Source organism: Fringilla coelebs (genome assembly GCF_963513975.1).
Source record: "Fringilla coelebs genome assembly, chromosome: 22".
In the NCBI taxonomy this organism is placed as follows: Eukaryota; Metazoa; Chordata; class Aves; order Passeriformes; family Fringillidae; genus Fringilla; species Fringilla coelebs.
Genome location: NC_140048.1, coordinates 6546591 through 6565624, shown reverse-complemented (window position 1 = coordinate 6565624; position 19034 = coordinate 6546591). Strand labels below are relative to the sequence as shown.

At 57.1% G+C, this 19034-nt stretch overlaps 3 protein-coding genes across 4 annotated transcripts; 2 read left to right on the top strand and 1 right to left on the bottom strand.

The window, feature by feature from the left end:
• Positions 1 to 4289, top strand: ZBTB48 (zinc finger and BTB domain containing 48; the record flags this gene model as incomplete). The annotated part of the gene is made up of 10 exons (XM_084219993.1): positions 1 to 487; positions 567 to 784; positions 1449 to 1560; positions 1935 to 2027; positions 2343 to 2429; positions 2764 to 2918; positions 3088 to 3224; positions 3526 to 3690; positions 3818 to 3906; positions 3993 to 4289. The coding sequence occupies exons 1-10, from the start codon at positions 83 to 85 to the stop codon at positions 4287 to 4289; spliced, it is 1758 nt and encodes a 585-aa protein (XP_084076119.1). The 5' UTR covers positions 1 to 82.
• A 2147-nt stretch (positions 4290 to 6436) lies between these two features.
• KLHL21 (kelch like family member 21) lies at positions 6437 to 11850 on the bottom strand. The gene is made up of 5 exons (XM_084219992.1): positions 11785 to 11850; positions 10215 to 11260; positions 8643 to 9048; positions 7079 to 7151; positions 6437 to 6744 (listed from the first exon to the last, which is right to left on the bottom strand). Exons 2-5 carry the CDS (start codon positions 11251 to 11253, stop codon positions 6451 to 6453), a joined length of 1812 nt encoding a protein of 603 aa, XP_084076118.1. The 5' UTR covers positions 11254 to 11260; positions 11785 to 11850; the 3' UTR covers positions 6437 to 6450.
• An 84-nt stretch (positions 11851 to 11934) lies between these two features.
• Positions 11935 to 18950, top strand: PHF13 (PHD finger protein 13). Of its 2 annotated transcripts, XR_014616689.1 has the most exons (5): positions 11935 to 12068; positions 12472 to 12573; positions 13236 to 13788; positions 14165 to 16314; positions 16403 to 18950. XR_014616689.1 is itself a non-coding variant. In XM_084220347.1 (4 exons), exons 1-4 carry the CDS (start codon positions 12030 to 12032, stop codon positions 14389 to 14391), a joined length of 921 nt encoding a protein of 306 aa, XP_084076473.1. In that variant the 5' UTR covers positions 11935 to 12029; the 3' UTR covers positions 14392 to 18950. The 2 variants fall into 2 exon arrangements, 1 of the variants encoding a protein (XP_084076473.1); XM_084220347.1 differs by having other exon boundaries at positions 14165 to 18950.
• Positions 18951 to 19034: the final 84 nt, after the last annotated feature.

The window sequence follows — 19034 nt, the reverse complement described above, 5'->3', positions numbered from 1 at the left end:
CCGGCTCTCACAGCGTCACTGCCGGCGCCCGCTGACGCCACGTCCGGCGGTGGCGGATGCCGGCGGGCTCCGGTGTGCGGCCATGGCGGCGGCGGCGGCGCACAGCGTGCGGGTGCTGCGGGAGCTGAACCGGCAGCGCGCAGCCGGGCAGTTCTGCGACGCGACGCTCGGCGTGGGCGGCCGCGAGTTCCGCGCGCACTGGCCGGTGCTCGCCAGCTGCTCCCGCTTCTTCCGCGCGCGCGGCCCCGGCGGGCCCGTGGCGCTGCCCGACGGCCTCGCCGACACCTTCCAGCTGCTGCTCGACTTCTTCTACACGGGGCGCCTGGCGCTCACGGCGCACAACCGCGCCCGCCTGCTGGCGGCCGCCGAGCAGCTCGGCGTGCCCGACGCCGTGGCGCTGTGCCGCGCCTTCCGCCCGCGGCCCCGCCGCGCCGCCGCCACCGCCCGCCCGGAGGCCGCGGCGGCCCCGCAGCCCGGCGGGCAGGCGGTGCGTGAGGGGGGCGGGAGGGGGACGGCGGGGCCGGGCCCGGCGGGGGCGGCGCGGTGACGCCGCTGTTCCCTCGCAGGGCTCCCCCTCAGCCCCGGAGGAGACGGCGGTGGGTGGCGGCGGGCGGGGGGACGGCGGCGCCGAGCCCCTTCCCGAGAAAAAGGTGCTGCGGAGCAAAAAGAGCCCCCCCGCTCCGGGAAAGGCGCCGGGGAGCAGAAAAGGTACAGCGGTGCCGGTCGAGTGCCCCACATGTCATAAAACCTTCCTCAGCAAATATTACCTTAAAGTGCACAACAGGTAAACGCTCCGGCTTCTCCTTCCCCTTGCGCGCGGGGGGATGCGCCGTCCCCACGGCTCTGCCCCTTCCCGGGGTGGGGGGAAAGGGCGGCCTCCTTTCTGCCAGCTTGTCCCAACACCTCGGCATCCCCCGGGGTGGTCAAGGAGGGTCTGCTCTGCCCCTGGGGGTGCTCTGGCCTGGGGGAGGGTTATATGTCAATGGAAGGCATCCCAGAGCTGCAGCGAGCATCCTGAGCGCTCCTTGGGGGCTGTGCTAGCTGCTAGCTGCAGGTGGGCAATGGCAAATCATCCTGGGCTTTGAGAGTGCCCTGGGCTGGGGGGGAGTTTCTGGGGTTGCTGGGGACACATGGCTGGGCTCTGTGAGGAGCTCCAGGGTGTATCACCAAGTACAGGGCATGGCCCTGCAGTGAGAGCTCAAGCTTTGCTTTGCTTGTGTTGGGAAAGAATCTTGGCCCTGCAGAAATGGTGTTCTGTGGAGCGCAGTGGGCACTGACAGCTGTGCTGTTGAGGGGGGACTAAAAAGTGTCATAAAAGCAGCTGTGAATAGTAGCACTGCTGGGGTGGGGGAAAGTACCCACCTCATCCTTCCCTGTGACCTCCTGGGCCTGTTTGTGCAGATGCTGTTGACAGGCAGTGATGGGATTCTATATTTCCATACCCCAAGGAAACACACTGGAGAGAAGCCATTTGAGTGTTCCAAGTGTGGCAAATGTTACTTTAGAAAAGAGAATCTCCTGGAACACGAAGCCAGGAACTGCATGAACCGATCAGAACAGGTACGCCCAGGAGCTGCCCTGCTTGGCTGGAGTGTGGCTGCCATGTGGCAGCAGGGGAATTGGAGCCTTTTCCCAGTCCCAGCCCACGCTCAGTTCCAAACAGACCCCTGCCAGCACCGTGTGGCACGTGTTCCATGGCTGGGACCCCCACAGCCAGGGCCCCTGCAGCTGGGACTCACACCTGATACACAACACAGCCCTCACTTGTGCTTCAGCACACCAGGACTCTGTACTGTACAAGATTTGGCTCCTGTGGGTGCAGGCTGAATGCTGTAGCTGGGTGCCAGTGCCATGTGCTGGGCAGGAGGCTGAGCTGTGGGCTCCAGGTCAGGCTCTGGGTCCTGTGGAAGCCAACACCACCCTGTCTCTCACAGGTATTCACGTGCTCGGCCTGCCCGGAGGTGTTCAAGCGGCGGATGGAGCTGCGGCTGCACATGGTGTCACACACTGGAGAGATGCCATACAAGGTCAGCAGGGCCCGCATCCAACATCCCTATGGATGCTGCTGGACACTGGCATGGAGCTGGGGCGAGCCTTTCCTTTCCAGTGCAGCCCAGCCCATCAAGAGCTGAGCACACCTGTTCCCTTCTCTAGTCCATGACAGCCCACTCAGGGTTTTTCCCTGTCTCTGAACCAAAATGTGATCCAGGGAGACACCACAGCCAAAGGCTTCCCACGGCTGTACCATGGATCTGTGTTCTACTCCCCCATTGGTCCTCTCCTTGCTCTGAAACTACACTTGGGGGGAAGCTGGAAGCTGACCCCATTCTCCTGTCTTGCAGTGCTCCTCATGCTCACAGCAGTTCATGCAGAAGAAGGACCTGCAGAGCCACATGATAAAGCTGCACGGTGCACCCAAGCCCCATGCGGTAGGGACCGGGGGTTTTGGGGAGGGTGGGATCCTCAGTGTGGACCTGGCCTAAGGAATGGCACAGCATCATGTCTGGCTGTCAGTGAGGGGTAGGGCATGCAGCTACTGGAAATGGGCTCTGTTGGGTACAGGAGCAGCCCACAGATCTAAGCACTGACCAGCACTTCATCTTTGTTGGGCTGTCCCATCTTACTGGGTGTCTTTGAGCTGGTGGTGCTGCCTTGGCTTCCACAGGGAGGTCCCTGGAGCAGCTGGGGAGAGGCCGGGTGTGAGTGGGACTGGGGTGGATGTACCCCAACACCCTAACACCCTCCTCTCCTGTGGCCTTGCAGTGCTCAACCTGCTCCAAGTGCTTTCTGTCCCGGACAGAGCTGCGCCTGCACGAGGCCTTCAAGCACCGTGGAGAGAAGCTGTTTGTGTGCGAGGAGTGTGGGCACAGGGCCTCGAGCCGCAATGGCCTCCAGATGCACATCAAGGCCAAGCACAGGTACAGTGTGACCCATGTCCTCTCTTATGTCACCTTAGCTCTCCTGGCTGCAGTCCCTGCCCCACAGGCCTGGGGGTTGGCTGAAAGTCACCCTCTTCCCAGAGGTGCTGGGCTGAGACCCAAGGGGCTGAAGCTGGCAGAGGTGATGGTGACGTTTCTCTGCCCACAGGAACGAGCGGCCCTACGTGTGTGAGTTCTGCCACCACGCCTTCACACAGAAAGCCAACCTCAACATGCATCTGCGCACGCACACTGGCGAGAAGCCCTTCCAGTGCCATCTCTGTGGCAAGACCTTCCGGACACAAGGTACCCCTGGCTGTGGCAGGGTTAGGGCTCCAGCATCTAGGACCTCCAGAAAGCAGCTTCCAAAGGAGCAAAGTCATGCTCTTCTGAGTGCAGGCTGATACCAAGAAAAGCACGTTCCTGTCACCTGCTCTGCTCTCATGTCACAGAAGAGGAACGAGCTGGTGCTGCTCATGACCCTTAGTAGGAGCAGGCTGTTTGTGCTGCTCTTGCCTTCCTGGCTCAGCCTGATAGCCCCTGGGATGGGGTGCATGGGCTGTGCTTCTGACCGGCCACTCTCCCTTTCTTCCCCTCTTAATGGCAGCGAGTCTGGACAAGCACAACCGGACGCACACCGGGGAGCGGCCGTTCAGCTGCGAGTTTTGTGAGCAGCGTTTCACAGAGAAGGGGCCACTGCTGAGGCACGTCGCCAGCCGGCACCAGGAGGGGCGGCCCCACTTCTGCCACATCTGTGGGAAGACATTCAAAGGTAACGTGGGGGCTTCAGGTCTTGTGGGGCTCTGCAGGAGCTGTCTCCTTCCTGTGGGTGGGTTGGCATTGCTGTGAGACAGTGTGACATGGAGCTGCTGCCAACAGGCTCTCGTTTCCCTTCCCAGCGGTAGAACAGCTGCGTGTCCATGTTCGCCGGCACAAGGGAGTGAGGAAGTTTGAGTGCATTGAGTGTGGCTACAAATTCACACGGCAGGTGAGGCGTTCCCCAGCTCCAGGGCTCCCTGCTGCATTGGGGAGCCAGCCCTCACTGGTTCTCCCCTCATTCCCCTTCCTTTGCAGGCTCACTTGAGGCGCCACATGGAGATCCACGACCGAGTGGAGAACTATAACCCTCGACAGCGGAAGCTGCGGAACCTGATCATCGAGGATGAGAAGGATGTGATGGTGGTGCTGCAGCCACCACCAGAGCTGGAGGTGGGCTCAGCTGAGGTGATCGTGGAGTCGCTGGCCCGTGGGCCACTGCCTGAGGAAGTCCCTGCACAGAAACTCTGCTCAAACCAGAACTTCTCCCCTGCGGACGTGATTGAGCAATCGCTGATTATAACTACAACAATTCCTGAAGACTGTGAGACGTAGTGTGGCCACCCATTCCCTTCCACTGAAACACAGTAAAGTGTTAAGCTGAGCCACTTTCTGCCACGCTTGTTCTTTTGAGCCCCCTCCCCTTCTTTTCTGCCAATCTCCCATCCCAGGCTGCAGTGAATGAAAGTCGCCATGATGTAATTGAGTGTCAAATGAAGAAATGTCTCAGAACAGTCACTCCAGTCAGTGTCCATGTGCGGTGTGCAGTGGGATGGGACTGACCTCCCTATGTCATACTATGACTCACTTTCTGCTGCCTGAAGAGCTGGTGCTGCCCTCTCCTTTCCTCCAGCCCTCTCACCCTGCCTGTGATTAAAGCTCACCTTCCCCCACAGAGAGCAGTTCTGCCCATTCCTTAACCCCTCCGTTTAACTGGTGCCTTATTTCTCTTTGTTTTGTTAAGCCTTTGTCAGTTGGTCTTTCCATACCCCATTAAAGGTGGGGCAAGACCCATGTCTACTCAGACGAAACACACTCTAGCAGCACAAAGTGCCTGCGTTCCTGTGCTCAGGTGTGGGGACGTAGTCTGTCCCAAATAACCCAATCCAGGGTTGCTGGGAGAGTGAGAACCATGGCCTGAGTGGTGCCAGCGTGGGGACAGATGTCTGTGTGTACCCCCACACCTCACAGTTGCAGTGGTGCTGTCTCTCTCCCTCTACTCAACAAGGAGGCAGACAGGCTCCAATTTAAGCATATCTGGAATGAGCAACTCCCAGTAAAATCTCATTCCAGCTCCCTTCCCCTCACAGAGAACAGAATTGTGTAACAAGTTTTATTTAACTTGACTGCTGCAAGTAAATTTAAAAACAAACTATGAGAATAAAAATACATTATCTGCAAATGTAAAATGCCTTTGTTTCAAAGGATGGAGTTCAACTGTACTTGAGGATTCAACACAATGAATTCTACAAAAAATAAATACAGATCTGTAGCTGCTCAGCGGGTGGGACTGGGGGTCCAGCAGCGAGCACGACCGCGTTATTTATAGCTCAGCAGAAATGCCTGGAGCTGTGGCGCCGTTGGGAATTGGCCATTGCTCCCAAAAAAAGCAGCAGCTGCCCCGAACTGTGGGCCCCTGTGCCCCCTGCCCTGTCCATGGGTGTGACACCAAGGGGCAGCCGCGCCGGGCCCTGTGCGTTCCCTGCTGGCACGCGGCGGTCTCAAGGCACTGTCAGTGTTCCAGGCTGGAGAACAGCCCAGGCTCCCCGTGGCTGAGGGGGGCAGCAGCATCAGACAGCACTGGGGCAAAACACGTTTCTGTAAAGCTGTGAAGACGCTGATGCTGTGGAAATGGGGCTGGGATGCTCCTCCATCCAGGGGCAAGCCTGGAGGAGAAAGATTGAGTCCACGGGGTTTCCATCTCTGACTTCAGTTTAAATGCAAATTTTTCCTCTATTAGGTAAAATTTAAAGACCAAAAAAGCAAATGCATCCAGCCACACCTTAGCTTCTGCCACACTTCAGGGTTCTCCAGAAGGTGCAGCACTTGCTCTCAGGGAGCCATGCTTCAGGTTCAACCATTTGCTTTCTTCGAGAAACATTCCACAAGTAAACTGCACACAGCTGCTCTTCAGCAAAGGTAGATAAACAGAGCCCACCTGGCCAGGGCACTTGGGCAAATACGAAGGCAAATCTTACACAGGCCAAAATAAAACTGCAAACCCCAAATAAAAAGAAGAAAAAAACCCTAAAATAACTACCTTTCAATCCAACACGTGCACAGGAAGCCTATCTCCCTCCGAGGCACAGAATACGTGGGGGGGGTGGTCCAGACCGCTGCCCTACCAGACAGACCCCTCCCAAGACAGAAACTGAAGGAAGGAGTTTGGTGGCAAATGAAGCACTACAGGGCGAAGGAGCTCCCAGTGAAAGGTGTCTGTAAGCAGCAGTGCTGTGGCGTGGGTCACCACGAGCGCTTTCCCCAGGATCAGCTCTCGGGTCCCTGTGGGCAGCGTGGCGCCGTCTCCCACCCCGAAGGGCCGAGGGAAGCAGTGGAGGCCTCGCTGCCTGCAGGCCCACAGCATCACATCCAACAGCCAGAGTTCTTGCTCCCTCTGTGAACAGCATGGTTGTGTTTCCAAGCACTGGTTTGCTTCAGCCTTTTCCCAAAGCAGCCCAGGTTCCAGATGAGGGACTCTGTCAAGCTGCTTCCTGTGCTAAGGCAGCTCATTGAGGTTCTGGTTGTGAAGGTTTTGGTTCTGCCTGCTCAAGCTGATGGTGTTGTCCAGCGTGATGCTGTCGTCCTCCTGTGTGGTTTCTGGCATGAACTGCCGGAAGATGCTGACGCTGCCGTGCCAGAAGATGGGCTCAGGGAGCTGGCCCACGACACTCCATGTTCGTGTCTCAGGGTCGTAGGCTTCCAGGACGTCTGAGAGTTCAAAGGTGTTATCGTAGCCTCCCGAGACATAGAGCTTCCCGCCGAGCACAGCCACGCTCCCCCCAACATGAACCTGCAACGTAACAATGAATACACAGTGTGACCAGGGGGTGTTTGCCTCCTCCAGCAAGGGGGTCGGTGGGATCTAGGAGCTATTCCTTGGAGAGAGCTTCATGGCTGCCAGCTGCAGGATGGACTCTGAACCAGTGCTGCCCACAGATCTCATGTGCTGGGCTGCACACCCAAACATGCCAGCACATCCAGGACTCTCTTCCCAGTGACTCCAACACACTTAAACCAGCTCCACACACAAGGGGTTCTAATTCTAAAAAGCTCTTGGTTTTCCAAAGGTAAATGAAACTAATTTATAACATTTAAGACATCCTACAAGTGGGAAAATGTCCTACCTGAAGCATGGCAGGGATTTTATCCCATTCGTTCTTTGACGGATTGTAAACATCCACTTCAGCCGAGTCATCTCTGGGGAAGGGAACACAAAATTACTCTTCTGCATTCTAGAAACGCTGCTTGGGTTCTTCATCAAAGCCAAATTTAGATGGGCAGGGGGAGAGAAGAGCTGGGGAGGCAACATAATCCCCGAGGGCTTCTCTTACCCACCCTGCTCAGCAGACAGGAGGGCGACAGTGACAGGTGAGGGACGTTTGTGACTCAGAGACATGCGCTGCTGACACAAGAATGCATGGAGGACAAGGTCAGGGCAGCTGGAGAGGAGCTGTCAGTCCTTCCAAGACAGTCCTGGTACAGATGGGATCAAGATGCTACAAGGCAGCTCCAGGCGGGGCCAGCAGCCAGACCAGGGGCTCCTCTCCCCACCCTGGGTCAGCTCTGGGGCAACTGCAGAGAGCACCAGAACCTCACTCCTGTGCTTTATTTACAGGTATTAAACTAGTCCCAGCACGAGGGATCATCACTCAGAGCCTTTAGCCTGAGCTATTAAACCAATTTGCTACTTTTACTTGCAACCCACTCCTCTGTCCTCCAAAGATTATCCCACAGCTCCACATGGAGCAGCAGCCCACGCACACGCAGCATGTGAAATGAGGGAAGAACACCTAACCTTGATTATTTCCTCACTGACTCTGGCAGATGCAAAGTGATCTGAAAATCCTGAAGCATCAATCATGAGTATTTTAAAATGGGCAAGAAAACAGAAATTCTATAGAATCAGGTTGTGACAAAGAGCTGAGCAGCTGCAACACCCTGGCAGGACAGACTGAAACCAGCTGACCAGAACAGCCGCCAGCAAGACACTTGGCTGGACCCAAAAGGATCAAATAAAAAGTCTTGGGCCAAAGCTGCTACTTTATGCAAAGCCAAGAGGAGATTAAAAAAAGAGAAGTGCCTGGGGGCCATCACAGAAGTCTCTGTTTGCTCAGAGTCAACACAGGGAGATGAAATGCTCCAGCCCTAGCATGCCTTCCCGTTTATTTTTAATTAAGCGGATAACTAAAGTATTTGCGCCACCAGGACAGCTTCAGATGGGTAATTAAGTCCCAATTTGGAAAGGTGCTTAAAAATAGTGACCAATCACTTCATCTTCAGCCCTCTTATCTCTGCTGAGATGGAAGACGTCCTCTCCTGCACTAGAGTTTAACGTTTTTTTGGAGCTTATGTGCTTATTTATAGCAACGAGGGGAGCTGAACCAGGAGCTGAAGAAACTGAGAAGCCAATATCCAAGCAGTGCTGCTGACTTCAGATGGATTTACACGTGTCTGTTCCCCAACCCTGGGTAGCACTCAGACATTTTCACACAAGTTTATGGGCAGCTCTTTGAGACCCACCAACACAAGGAAACAGGTGTTACAGCCCTCCCTGCACCATCAGGGGAAGCAGTGCTGCGCTGTCCCAACTCAGTGCCCTCCCTCCACCACCTGCAAAATCCTCCTTCCCAGGGAAGCTGTGGGCTCTCCTCATGGGGAGCGAGGGAAGTGATTGCTCCCACTACTCACCGTATGAAGTACATGAGACCATTGAGCGTGACGGTCTTCGGGGCAAAGGACCAGGGGGGCAGGTGGCCACAGTTGACAAGGGACCAGAGGTCACTGTCGGGGTCATAGCACTGCATGACCATGGACTCTTTGCCAGCCAGGGAACCGATGGCGAAGAGCTTCCCACGGCACGAGGTGGTGGAGCAGTTGTCCATGGGATACAGCATGGGCTGCAGGGCCTCCCAGCTGTCCAGTGTGTGGTCATAGCGCTCCGTGCTGTCAGAGGCAACCACGTAGAGCAGCCCGTCCAGGACCGTGGAGCTGTGGTATTCCCTGGCTTTCAGCATGGGCGACACCTCTGTCCACTCGTTCACGCTGGAATTGTACCTCCAGACACAGTCGTACAGCCTGGAGCCGTCCGAGCCCCCTGTGGCACAGCACGACACATGTCAGGAGCCTGGCGCCACAAAGGGAAGGGTGACGGAGCAGAAGGTTTGGCTTGGCACTGGTGCCACAAGGATCTTAAAGGAAGTTTTGCACTCTTTCATTCCCAGCAAGCTGGGGAGGACTCCTCCCATGTCATTCCTAGTCCATATCCAGCTGTGACTCAAAATGAGTCTTCCATGTTTCACTACCTCTGTCCTCTAACACCCACCTCGCTCCCATTTTACAGCCCCTCCTCTCTGTCACTGTCCAGAAGCTGCCAAGGCAGTGGGCAGCTTGGGAACCTCCCAGCCTTGCCTTTGTCACACTGACACATACCAGACCAACCCAAGATCCCCAGCAGCAGCCTGCACACAGCTCCCAGCAGGACTGACCTGCCTGGGATCACTCCAGGAAGTCCCACAGGATGTAAGGGTTTCTGTAAAAACCTGTTGCATCCATGTGGTAGCCTGTCATTTTTACAGCCCTTAAAGCAGGTCCTTGGTTTTCTGCTTGTGACTAGAGAACATGCAGTTTTCTGTTCACAGAAAAGCTCTGCCAGTGTGTCCTGCACACCGAGGCATGCTGTTCCACAGCACTCGGTGTCCTGGGCCTCAGTTTGTTACAGCTGTCACAGAGATGTAGTTTAAAGAAGGGATCTGCAAGCAGCTTAACAGCCAAATTTACATATTGGTGTCACCTTGACAGAAGTAATTGTAGCCCCAGCAAGGAGGCAGGATTTGTGCAGAGGAAGGTACTGTGACTCACAGAGGCTGGCAAAGGAACCTGGGGCTTTCTGACATGCCTCTGTCTCAAGCATGTGATTCGGGGGCTCTGAACCTGAACACCTTCTTCAAAGAGAGAAACTGAAAACCTTCTTACATCACCCCTGTCCTCAGTGACGGTTAAAAAGTTCTAACTACAAGATCTGTGACTTCTGCCAGCATGCTCAACAGCATTAGTCATGACAAAATAGCTCCTGGACTGAGACCAGCTGCTAAATCCAGCACGACTCCAGGAGTCTCCATGCTTGCTGGCAGGCTGCAGGCACCCAAGCCAAGTCCCAAACTCTCTGCCACCCAGGAAAAGCCAACTGTCGCTGCTACAATCTACATATTTTCAACAGAACCCTCCACCCTGGTGCTTCCCCTCATTCCCTGTATGGCTTACCAGTGACGTAGATGTCGTTGCCCAGTGCAGCGACACTGTAGCCCCCTCCCAGGTGCTCAGGGAACTCAGCCAGGTAGCGCCAGTGGCCAGTGCGTGGGTTGTAGCAGTCGACGGTGACAAGCTCATCGCAGTCACGGTCACAGCCACCAACGAGGACAAGGATCTCGGCGAGGCCAGTGGAGGGCCGGGGGCGCATGCGGGCACAGGGCCCCCGGTCGTGGCGGTCGAGGCGGGCAGCCTGGAAGTCGCGGGCCTCACGCAGGAGGCGCAGGCAAGGAGGGCAGCGGGCCACCAGCGGCTCGCTCTCCACATGGGCCAGCAGGTAGAAGCGGCGCACAAAGGGCAGGCGGACGTGGGCCAGGAGCTGTGGCAGCAGCGGGGCACGGGTGGCGGGGTCGGCGCGCACCCAGCGCAGCGCCAGCTGAAAGGCAGCCTCCTCCTTGGGGATGCAGAGCCCATCGTCCCGCAGGTAGGAGAGGAGGCGCGGCAGCGGCAGCCGCTCCAGCTGGGCGCCCAGCTCGCCCACGTGCCGCAGCACGAAGCGGTGGGCGGCAGCCGCCAGCTCCGGGCAGGCAAAGGCCTCCGCGAAGTCCTGCATGTCCAGGGCGTTGGCGGGCTCCAGCTGCCGCGCCAGCCAGGCACCGCAGGCCTCCTTGACGGCGGGGAACTGCAGCAGGTCGGCGGCGCGCAGCAGGCGCTCGGCGATGTCGGGGCCCAGCCGCCCCACGCGGCCGGTGTAGGCGAAGTCGAGCAGCCGCCCCAGGCACTCGGGCTCGACGCCGTGCAGCCGCACACGCTCGGCCCGCGACTCGCGCAGGGCCCCGCCGAACATGGCGCGGAAGTATCCCGAGGCTGCGGCCAGAACGGCGCGGTGAGCTCCGAACTCTCGCCCGCCGGCCACCACCGTCACGTCCAGCAGGCTCCGCTCGGCCCGCAGAGCGCTCAGACCCCGCAGCAGCGACACCGCGTGTGCCGGTTCTCCCGTCGCCGCCGCCGTGGCTGAGGCTCCCGCTGCCGTCCCGCCGGTGCCTGTCGCCATGCCGTGCCTGCGGGAGAGCACCTGGATCACGCCCTGCGCGGAGCCGCTGGGCCGACACCCGAGCGATTCCCGGGGCGGGAGAGGGAGGTGGAGATCAGCAAGGAGGCGGCGGGTGGGCTCAGGGAGCCCGTCCCGGCCGGGATCCCCCGAGAGCGGCCGTTGCGTAAGGCGGCGGCGCTGGCAGCGCGGCCCCGCTCAGGCCGGTCCCAGGGCCCCGCAGCTACCGCGCCCAGCCCCGCGCCCTTGGCCCTGGGCTGGCGCTCAGAAGGAGCCGCCCAATGGTACCGGGGGAACACAAGACCGGCCCCAAGCGCAGACAGCGCCGAGGGAGCTCCGCTCCGAGCCCAGCTCGGGTACCGCCGTTAGCGCGGGCGGAGGGTCCGGGTCGCGGTTGAGGGTCCAGCTCGCGGTAGACCCTTCGGCGCCCTGCCCGTCCGGCCACCGCCACCAGCCAGGCCCCGCGGTGAGCCCAGGGCCGGCCTCTCCCGCCCGGGCCCACAATCACCCGAGCCACTCCCGGACCGCACTCACCGATCCGCCCTGCTCCGTGCTCCGCTTCCCGCTCCGTTCACCGCTCCCGGCACCGCCCCCGCCCCTCCACCGCTCCCAGCGCGCCCCGCGCCCGGCACTGCGCACGCCCGGACTACGGCTCCCGGCGGCCCCGCGCGGGCGGCCGCCCCTTCGCCGCCTCCCGCCGGCACCGAGCGGCTCGCGGTGTCGGCACTGCCCGGCTGCCGCCGCCGCCGCTCCGGCCCCGCCCGCGCCCGCGCCGGGACATGGACTCGGACTCCTGCGCTTCGCCGTTTGCCCCGGAGGTGAGCCAGAGTCCCGGGGGGAAAAAGGAAGGGAAGGGAGAAGCGGGGAGAGAAGGAGAGGGGGTGCCTGTCCCGCTGCCCTGCCCAGCCCGGCCCGGCCCGGCCCTGTCCGGCCGCCGGTGCCCGCTGCCCGTTCAGCGCCGCGGGGCGGGGGGCCGGGGCCGGGGCCATCTTGTGCCGCCGGGGCGAGGAATGGCGGCGGCGCCGCCCCGCCGTGCCCTCCGCGGGGGGGCTGTCTGGGGACCCGGTACCGACGGCGGGGGGCGCTGGGGGGAGGGGGGCACTGCCCGGTTCCGCCGCTGTGGGGGCGGGGGGGGCGCGGCGGGGCGCGGCGGGAGCGGCGGCGCCGCCTCCCACCGGCGGGCCCGGCCCCGCGGCCGCCGCTCACCCCCGCCCCCCGCAGGACTTCTCCCCCGGCTCCCGGCGGCACCGCACCGTGGAGGACTTCAATAAGTTCTGCACCTTCGTCTTGGCCTACGCCGGCTACATCCCGTACCCGCAGGAGGTGAGTTCCCCGGGGGGCACGGGGGGGGAGGGCACCGGGCTGGGGGCACGGGGGGCACCGGGCCGGTCTGTCAGACCGACCGCTCCTGCGGTCACGGCCCCACGCCGGGCCTGAACAAAAGGGGAACAGCGGCGGCTGGAGGCTCTGGGGACGGGGCGGGTGGTGCCCGGCGTGGGCGGGGTGAAAAACGTCGGATCCGGCATCGCTCCTGCTGCTCCGCGGGCCCCGGAGCTGCGGCCGGAGGAACCCCGGGGTGGCGTGTAGGGAAAGCGGGAGCGGCAGCACCTCGAGGGATAGGGCTCAGCGGCTTGGGGACAGGGACAGAGCACAGTGCCTCAGGGACAGGGCTCAGCTCCCCAGGGGACAGGGCACAGGGCACAGCACTCTGGGGGACAAGGCTCAGCTCCCCGGCGGATAGGGCACAGTGGCTCAGGGGACAGGGTTCAGCACCCTGTGGGACAGAGGACAGTACCCAGGCGAAAGGGCTCAGCACTCGGGGACAGGGGACAGCACCCCTGGGGACAGGGGACACTAGTCTAGGGGACAGGGCACAGCATCTCAGGAATGGGGCAGAGTGCCCTGGGGGACAGGGGACAGCACCTTGTGCTGCCCGTGAGTCTGCTCTGAGTCAAACTGTTACCTGCTTCCTGAACGTGTTCTAGGAAACGCCGCTGAGGAACAGCCCCAGCCCTCCCAACAGTACTGGAGGCACGATTGACAGCGATAGCTGGGATCCCCGCTTCAATGACACTCCCTCCTCTGTCTCCCTGCCCACCAAGAACAGAAAGAACTTTAGTCAGCTTAAGCGAGCAAAACCATATGGTTCCCTGTTCCAGCGGGCAAAGGCCAGCAACTTCCTGCCAGAGAGAAAGCAAATCGATAAGATCAGGAAGAAGAAAAAGCTGAAAAGGAGGGAAACAGAGGTGTCTGCAGAGGAGGACTATGAGGAGAAGCTGCTGGATCTGGAGGCAGAGGACTCTTACGCAGAGACGCCGATGAGCCCCTCGTCAGAGGGTGACCCTCAGTCTGTGACTGAGCACTGCTCGGTGTGGGACTCTGACACCCCGTCCAGCGTCTCCTACCCTGCTGTGACGGCCGAGCAGACGGTGGAGATCCAGAGCGTGGGCAAGCGAACGGTCATTCGGCAGGGCAAGCAGGTGGTCTTTCGGGATGAGGATGGCACTGGTGATGACGAGGACATCATGGTGGATTCAGGTAGGTGACCTGGCTGTCCAGGAGGATTAGCCAGGTGGAAGTAGTGGTGCTTTACTTGTAGCGTGAGGATAATGCTGAGGAGCACTGCCTGGGTGGAATTCAGGAGCAGTTGGGTTTTTGGGGGGAAGGGAGGTGGGTTGGCTCTTTCGTGCAATAAACTGAGTGAAAAGCTGCAACTTTATAGAAGCAGCATCTCCTCGATTACGGCCTCCTGTGTACTGCTGAGAGTCTCTTCCCGTGCAAGAGAGACCTGGAAAAAGCAGCAAAGTGCCTGTCTTTGAAACCCAGGTAGTTAATTTAACATGAAAGGAGAGAAAATTCCTGGTGTGAGAGGCATCAGCCGCTAAAAACGTATCTTTGATATTTGTCTTTGCAGATGACGACTCGTGGGACCTGGTCACTTGCTTCTGCATGAAGCCTTTCGCTGGGCGGCCCATGATCGAGTGCAACGAGTGCCACACTTGGATCCACCTCTCCTGCGCCAAAATCCGCAAGTCGAACGTCCCAGAGATCTACATCTGCCAGAAGTGCCGGGACTCCAAGTTTGACATTCGCCGTTCGAACCGCTCCCGGACGGGCTCGCGCAGGCGCTTTCTGGACTAGGGGGGAAGCACGTGCTGGTGCTCTGCGTGGGTGGGCGAGCCGTGGGTGCTGGCCGGGAGGCCGGGGAGGGCTCCCCTGAACTGCTGCTACTCAGGCAGGAGGGCTGCCCAGCCGGCCTGTGGCCCAGGAATGAGGAATCGCCGAGCCGCGGGCAGCCGGAGCTGGGAGCGGCCGACTGGGCAGAACTGTGGCGAGAGACTCTCGAGGGACAGACAGAGCTCTCTGAGCTCAGTGGAGTTGTGTCTGGTTACGATGACTGGGTGATGTACTATACCTTTGCCAAGTAGGTTTTCTCATCCCATTGGGAAACTGCAAATCTTCTCTGTGCTAGAAACTCCTCCTCCTCCCAAAGAGGGAGGGGAGGAGGAGGGAGTCTGTGTGAAGAGTCTGAAAAGTAAATGGCCCTGTGTTTTAAATTCAATGTGATATTATACCTGCCCATTTGTCCGTATAGATCAATCTTAGATATCCTAAGACTCCATAGGAGTCAGCCTCAGTGCTACCGGCCTCTGTGTGATCTGCTGCTGCTTCCACGGGCCTGAGCAGAGGGGAGTTCTGTCATTTGGCATCATCCAAGTGCAAACGAGACTCGGGGCTCCCTCCTGTGCCAAGGGACAGCGCCCTGGCAGGAAGGAGCAACCCTTTTCCTGGACAGGCAGCGTGGGGGATCAGTGGCATCAGATTCCTTCCTAGAAGGTCTCTTCTTACAGTGGTTTTTTTTGTGATTTATTTGCATGAACAGCTCAAATGTGTGTATGGGGGGAAACTGCTCCATTTCCTGTCCCTTGGTTAACCTCTATGGTGCTGTTTTAAGAAGATGACTCTCCCTTTTCTCAGCCTAGAATTCAAACATGGGCTGTAAAAGGGGCCAAAGGAAATGTAGAACCTGGCAGGTCTGGTTTGGAATTTGATCATGTCCATTCAAGTATGACAGCTGAGTTGATTTTTGCTTTTGCTGTTTGTTTTTTGAAACTGGACTGTAACCAAAAAGCCAGAATCTTTATTCTGTTGGTAGCAATGACACAGATCAAACGCAGGCAATGCAGCTGCAGAATGAAGTGCAATGAGGATCTGTCTGGAGTGGACAGGAGAGCGTTGACCAGCATTGCAGACAGGACCTCCTGGGCCTTAGCCCATGGGAAATCCCTTCAGGACCACGATGGGAAGTCACAGCTCATGCACAAGGCCAGGGAGATGCTGGCATTGTTCCTCAATGGCCAGACAGATCCACTTGGATCACACAAATCGGGTTGATGCTTCGAGGTGTGTCTCTGAAGTTACACCTGAAGAACAGCGTGTGCTCTGTCCAGGAAGAGGCTCAGAGAAGCACTGGCTGGCACAGCAGCTGCAGCCAGACCAGCTGTGCCAGCAGGAACATGACCCCCTGAGTTCTGCAGTCACACAGTGTTGGAGCACTGCCTTGTCTGAGGACTGGCTCACCGGGAGATGCATCCTGGTGATGACTGAGGGTCTTGCTAGCACACAGGGGCAAGTGCCCTCCTTCAGACACTGGCCCCAGGGCTGCCAAAGCCTCAGGCAGCCCAGTACCACAGGGCCCTGGGGTCCACGGTGTGGGAAAGGGTGACAGAAGTGCACAACGTGCAACTGTTCTCTCCTGGTTCTTGACAAAAATTTCGTTCCACCAAGCTGTAACAGCTGTCTGGGTTCAGAAAACCAGCTTCTGTGAAATCTCTCAACCATGACTGTGCGGTGCTGCCTTCAGAAGCTATGTGGAACCACCAAGAAGTTTGCCAAAGACTCGCTCCCAATGGCTGCCTGACTGTCCTTTGCAGCCAGAAAAATAACCAAAGTTCTCCAGTGCTGCCATTTCCCCAGAAATGCTTTGGAAGATCCCAGCCACAACTGCGCAAGAGTTGGACCTGGTCTGAAATTCGTATCTCTTGTGTTTACAGCGTGTCTGCAGTTCAACTGGACCTCTGTGGACTGTGTTCCTGAAGCTTTTATGGGAGAAATGGTGCCCTGTCAAGTGAACTGGCTCTTTTTCACAGAGGTTCAACACTAATCAATGTGACTGACTCTTGTTCTGTCCCCTTTTCGGATTTATCCCAGTGGATGGTGTCCAGCACGTTACAATATCAGCAGAGAGAAATAAAAAAGTAACATCTCCATTCTTTTAGTTCATCACTTTCAGCCATGTATAATTATAGTTTAATTCAGAACTTTATTTTTTCATTAAAACTTCTAATGAACCATGTTTTTTTCTTACATGTGAGACAAATGAACAATGAGTTTGTTATATTCCAAACTCAGGAGTCTGCTGTAATGATTTATTGGCTTGTGAGCTGTTGTGCCAGGCAGCAGGAAGACTTAACACTTAAAGTGCTCTTCACAAAACAATGCACTCAGGTGGGGATAGGAAGAGCTGGCAGGTATCCTCACCTTTCTGTGGAGCAGCTGCTCCTTGCTAGCCTCTGCTTAGAGTGTGGGACATGGTGATGGAGCCCTGTGGCTGAGCAGGGTGGAGGGTTGGGAGGGAGGCACTGCCTAGAGTGGCTGCAGACAGCAGGGACACTGTGCTGGGATTGTTCCAGGGGCCTGCTGAAGGGTGCAATGACTGAGCTGGGGGACAGGGCTCAGGCCAGGATACCAATGGTGTTGGAGTGCACAGTCCTGGCACCAGGTCCCTGCAGCCTCAGAAACAGCCCTGCGGCAGCACTGCACCCCTTTGCAAGGACTGGAGGCTTGGCCAGACCCAAACCAAGCCCTCATGACCCTTCTGGGAGCTGTGCTGAAAGAGAAATCCCTCCCTCCCCACCACCAGGCACCATCAAGGACTCCACACCACCCAAGAGCTGCTGGAGCCTTGGTGCCACCCTGCAGCTCGTGGATGTGCCACAAGCCCACAGGCACTGCTGCTCAGCCAGCTGCCATCAAAGCAGCAGCCTGAACACCTTGGCAAACTGAAAAGGTAGCTCAACCTTTTGGAAATGGCACTAGGTCATGCTGGAAGCTAGGCTGGAAGCTCAGCTCTGCTTGCTTAGAGCTTCTATTTTAATTCTGTTGGTAATTTTGAATTATAGAGAGTCATAAAAAGAAGTCCCAGGGGAGTTGTGGCTGTAAAATGGCAGCTGCTCACAGCAAGAATATGGTGGTGAAGGCTGTGGTTCTGCAGTGGGGCTGTTCTTACAGTTTTGGCAAAACGTGGCACTGATAGAAAACAAGGAAGAAAGGAGGAGGGGGCTGGGGAGATGACTGAGCATCTGGCTCTCAGGGATGCTTCTGTGCCATGTCCTAGTCTCTACAGGCTGCCTCCTCACTTCTGACCATACACTTCACACAGTGACATCAAAAAGGAACTGGAGGAGATTTAGATTTCTGCCCAGTCCCACCCAGCAGAAGTCAGTAAGCTGGATGGGATGGAGAGTGCTGTTACTGTTACAAGACCTGCAACTCTTCCTTTCCAGGGGTTTCATCTCTGGAACTTCCTACACATGCAAAGGGAATGGGAGCTGCTTTTCAGCTGAATATAATTTATTGCACATTTTACATTTACTTTGAGATGACAGAACGTTGGCCATAAGTGAAATAAAGCCCTGCAGCAGGAACTGGTCACAACTGAGTTTTGGTTTTAATAAAAACAAATGAACACCCCTTCATAATATGAACTTGTTTTTTACAGGGGAAAGCATTTCTTTTGGAAATCTCATTCTCTTGGTGCAGTGACCTGAGCACAGAGAACCACAGCTGCACAGAACAGGGAACAGGTCCATGTCAGGAAAGGAGTTATGGCAGGAGTTGTCAAAAGCAACTCTACATCGCCAAGGCATGGATGTTTTCCCCTCTGCTCTCACCCATGAGCAATGAAGGCTGGTCTGGACTTAGCCAGAGCAAAACTATGATCAAGGAACAGCCACCACAATTCCTTGTCTCTCTGAAAAAGCCTTAGATGTGATGTACCCAGTGTGTAGCAGATTCTCCAAGGTGCTGTTTACAGCTGCTGAATCACCAGCCCAGGACTGCCCTTCTGCTGGAAATCCCTGGCAGGGCTTCTAGGCAAGATAAAGCCAATGGATCTATGCCATAACTGCTGCTTTTCAGAATGAGCAGATGAGTGTTACATTTTCAGCTGTTAATCCATTTGGCCTCCCTCCTCACTTTGGTATGGTTTACTTTATGAACTACATTTATTTTTGCTAGAAATAAATTAGATGTGAAGAAATAGTTGCAGCATCAGAATCAAATTAAATTAATTGCTGTCCTTCTCCTTCACTCGCTTTCCTCTTTTCTGGAAATCCTTGACAATACATGGTTGTGGGTTGCAGAAGAATTAATAAAACTATGATACACCATGTCCTTGTCTGGAAGAGCAGTGTTGGAAATGAGCAGCTGGACAGATTGGTGCTGAAGAGGTCCATATTACTTCAAAAGGCAAATTCATTCATACTTAAGCACATACTTTTCTTAACAAGTGCATTTCAAACACAGATTTGAGACTGAAACAATCACTGACCTCTCTCCAAAAGTAATTGCACAGGGGACTTCCAGGCGGTGGTCAGAGAACTGAAATTCCCCTCATGAGAAGGAAGAAGGTGTGTTACCTACCCCAGGAAGTACGTGGAGAAGTGAGAACAACAGGTCTTCATCCCTGCAGAGCGCCAGGAGAGAAGTGTGAGTGCAGGAAG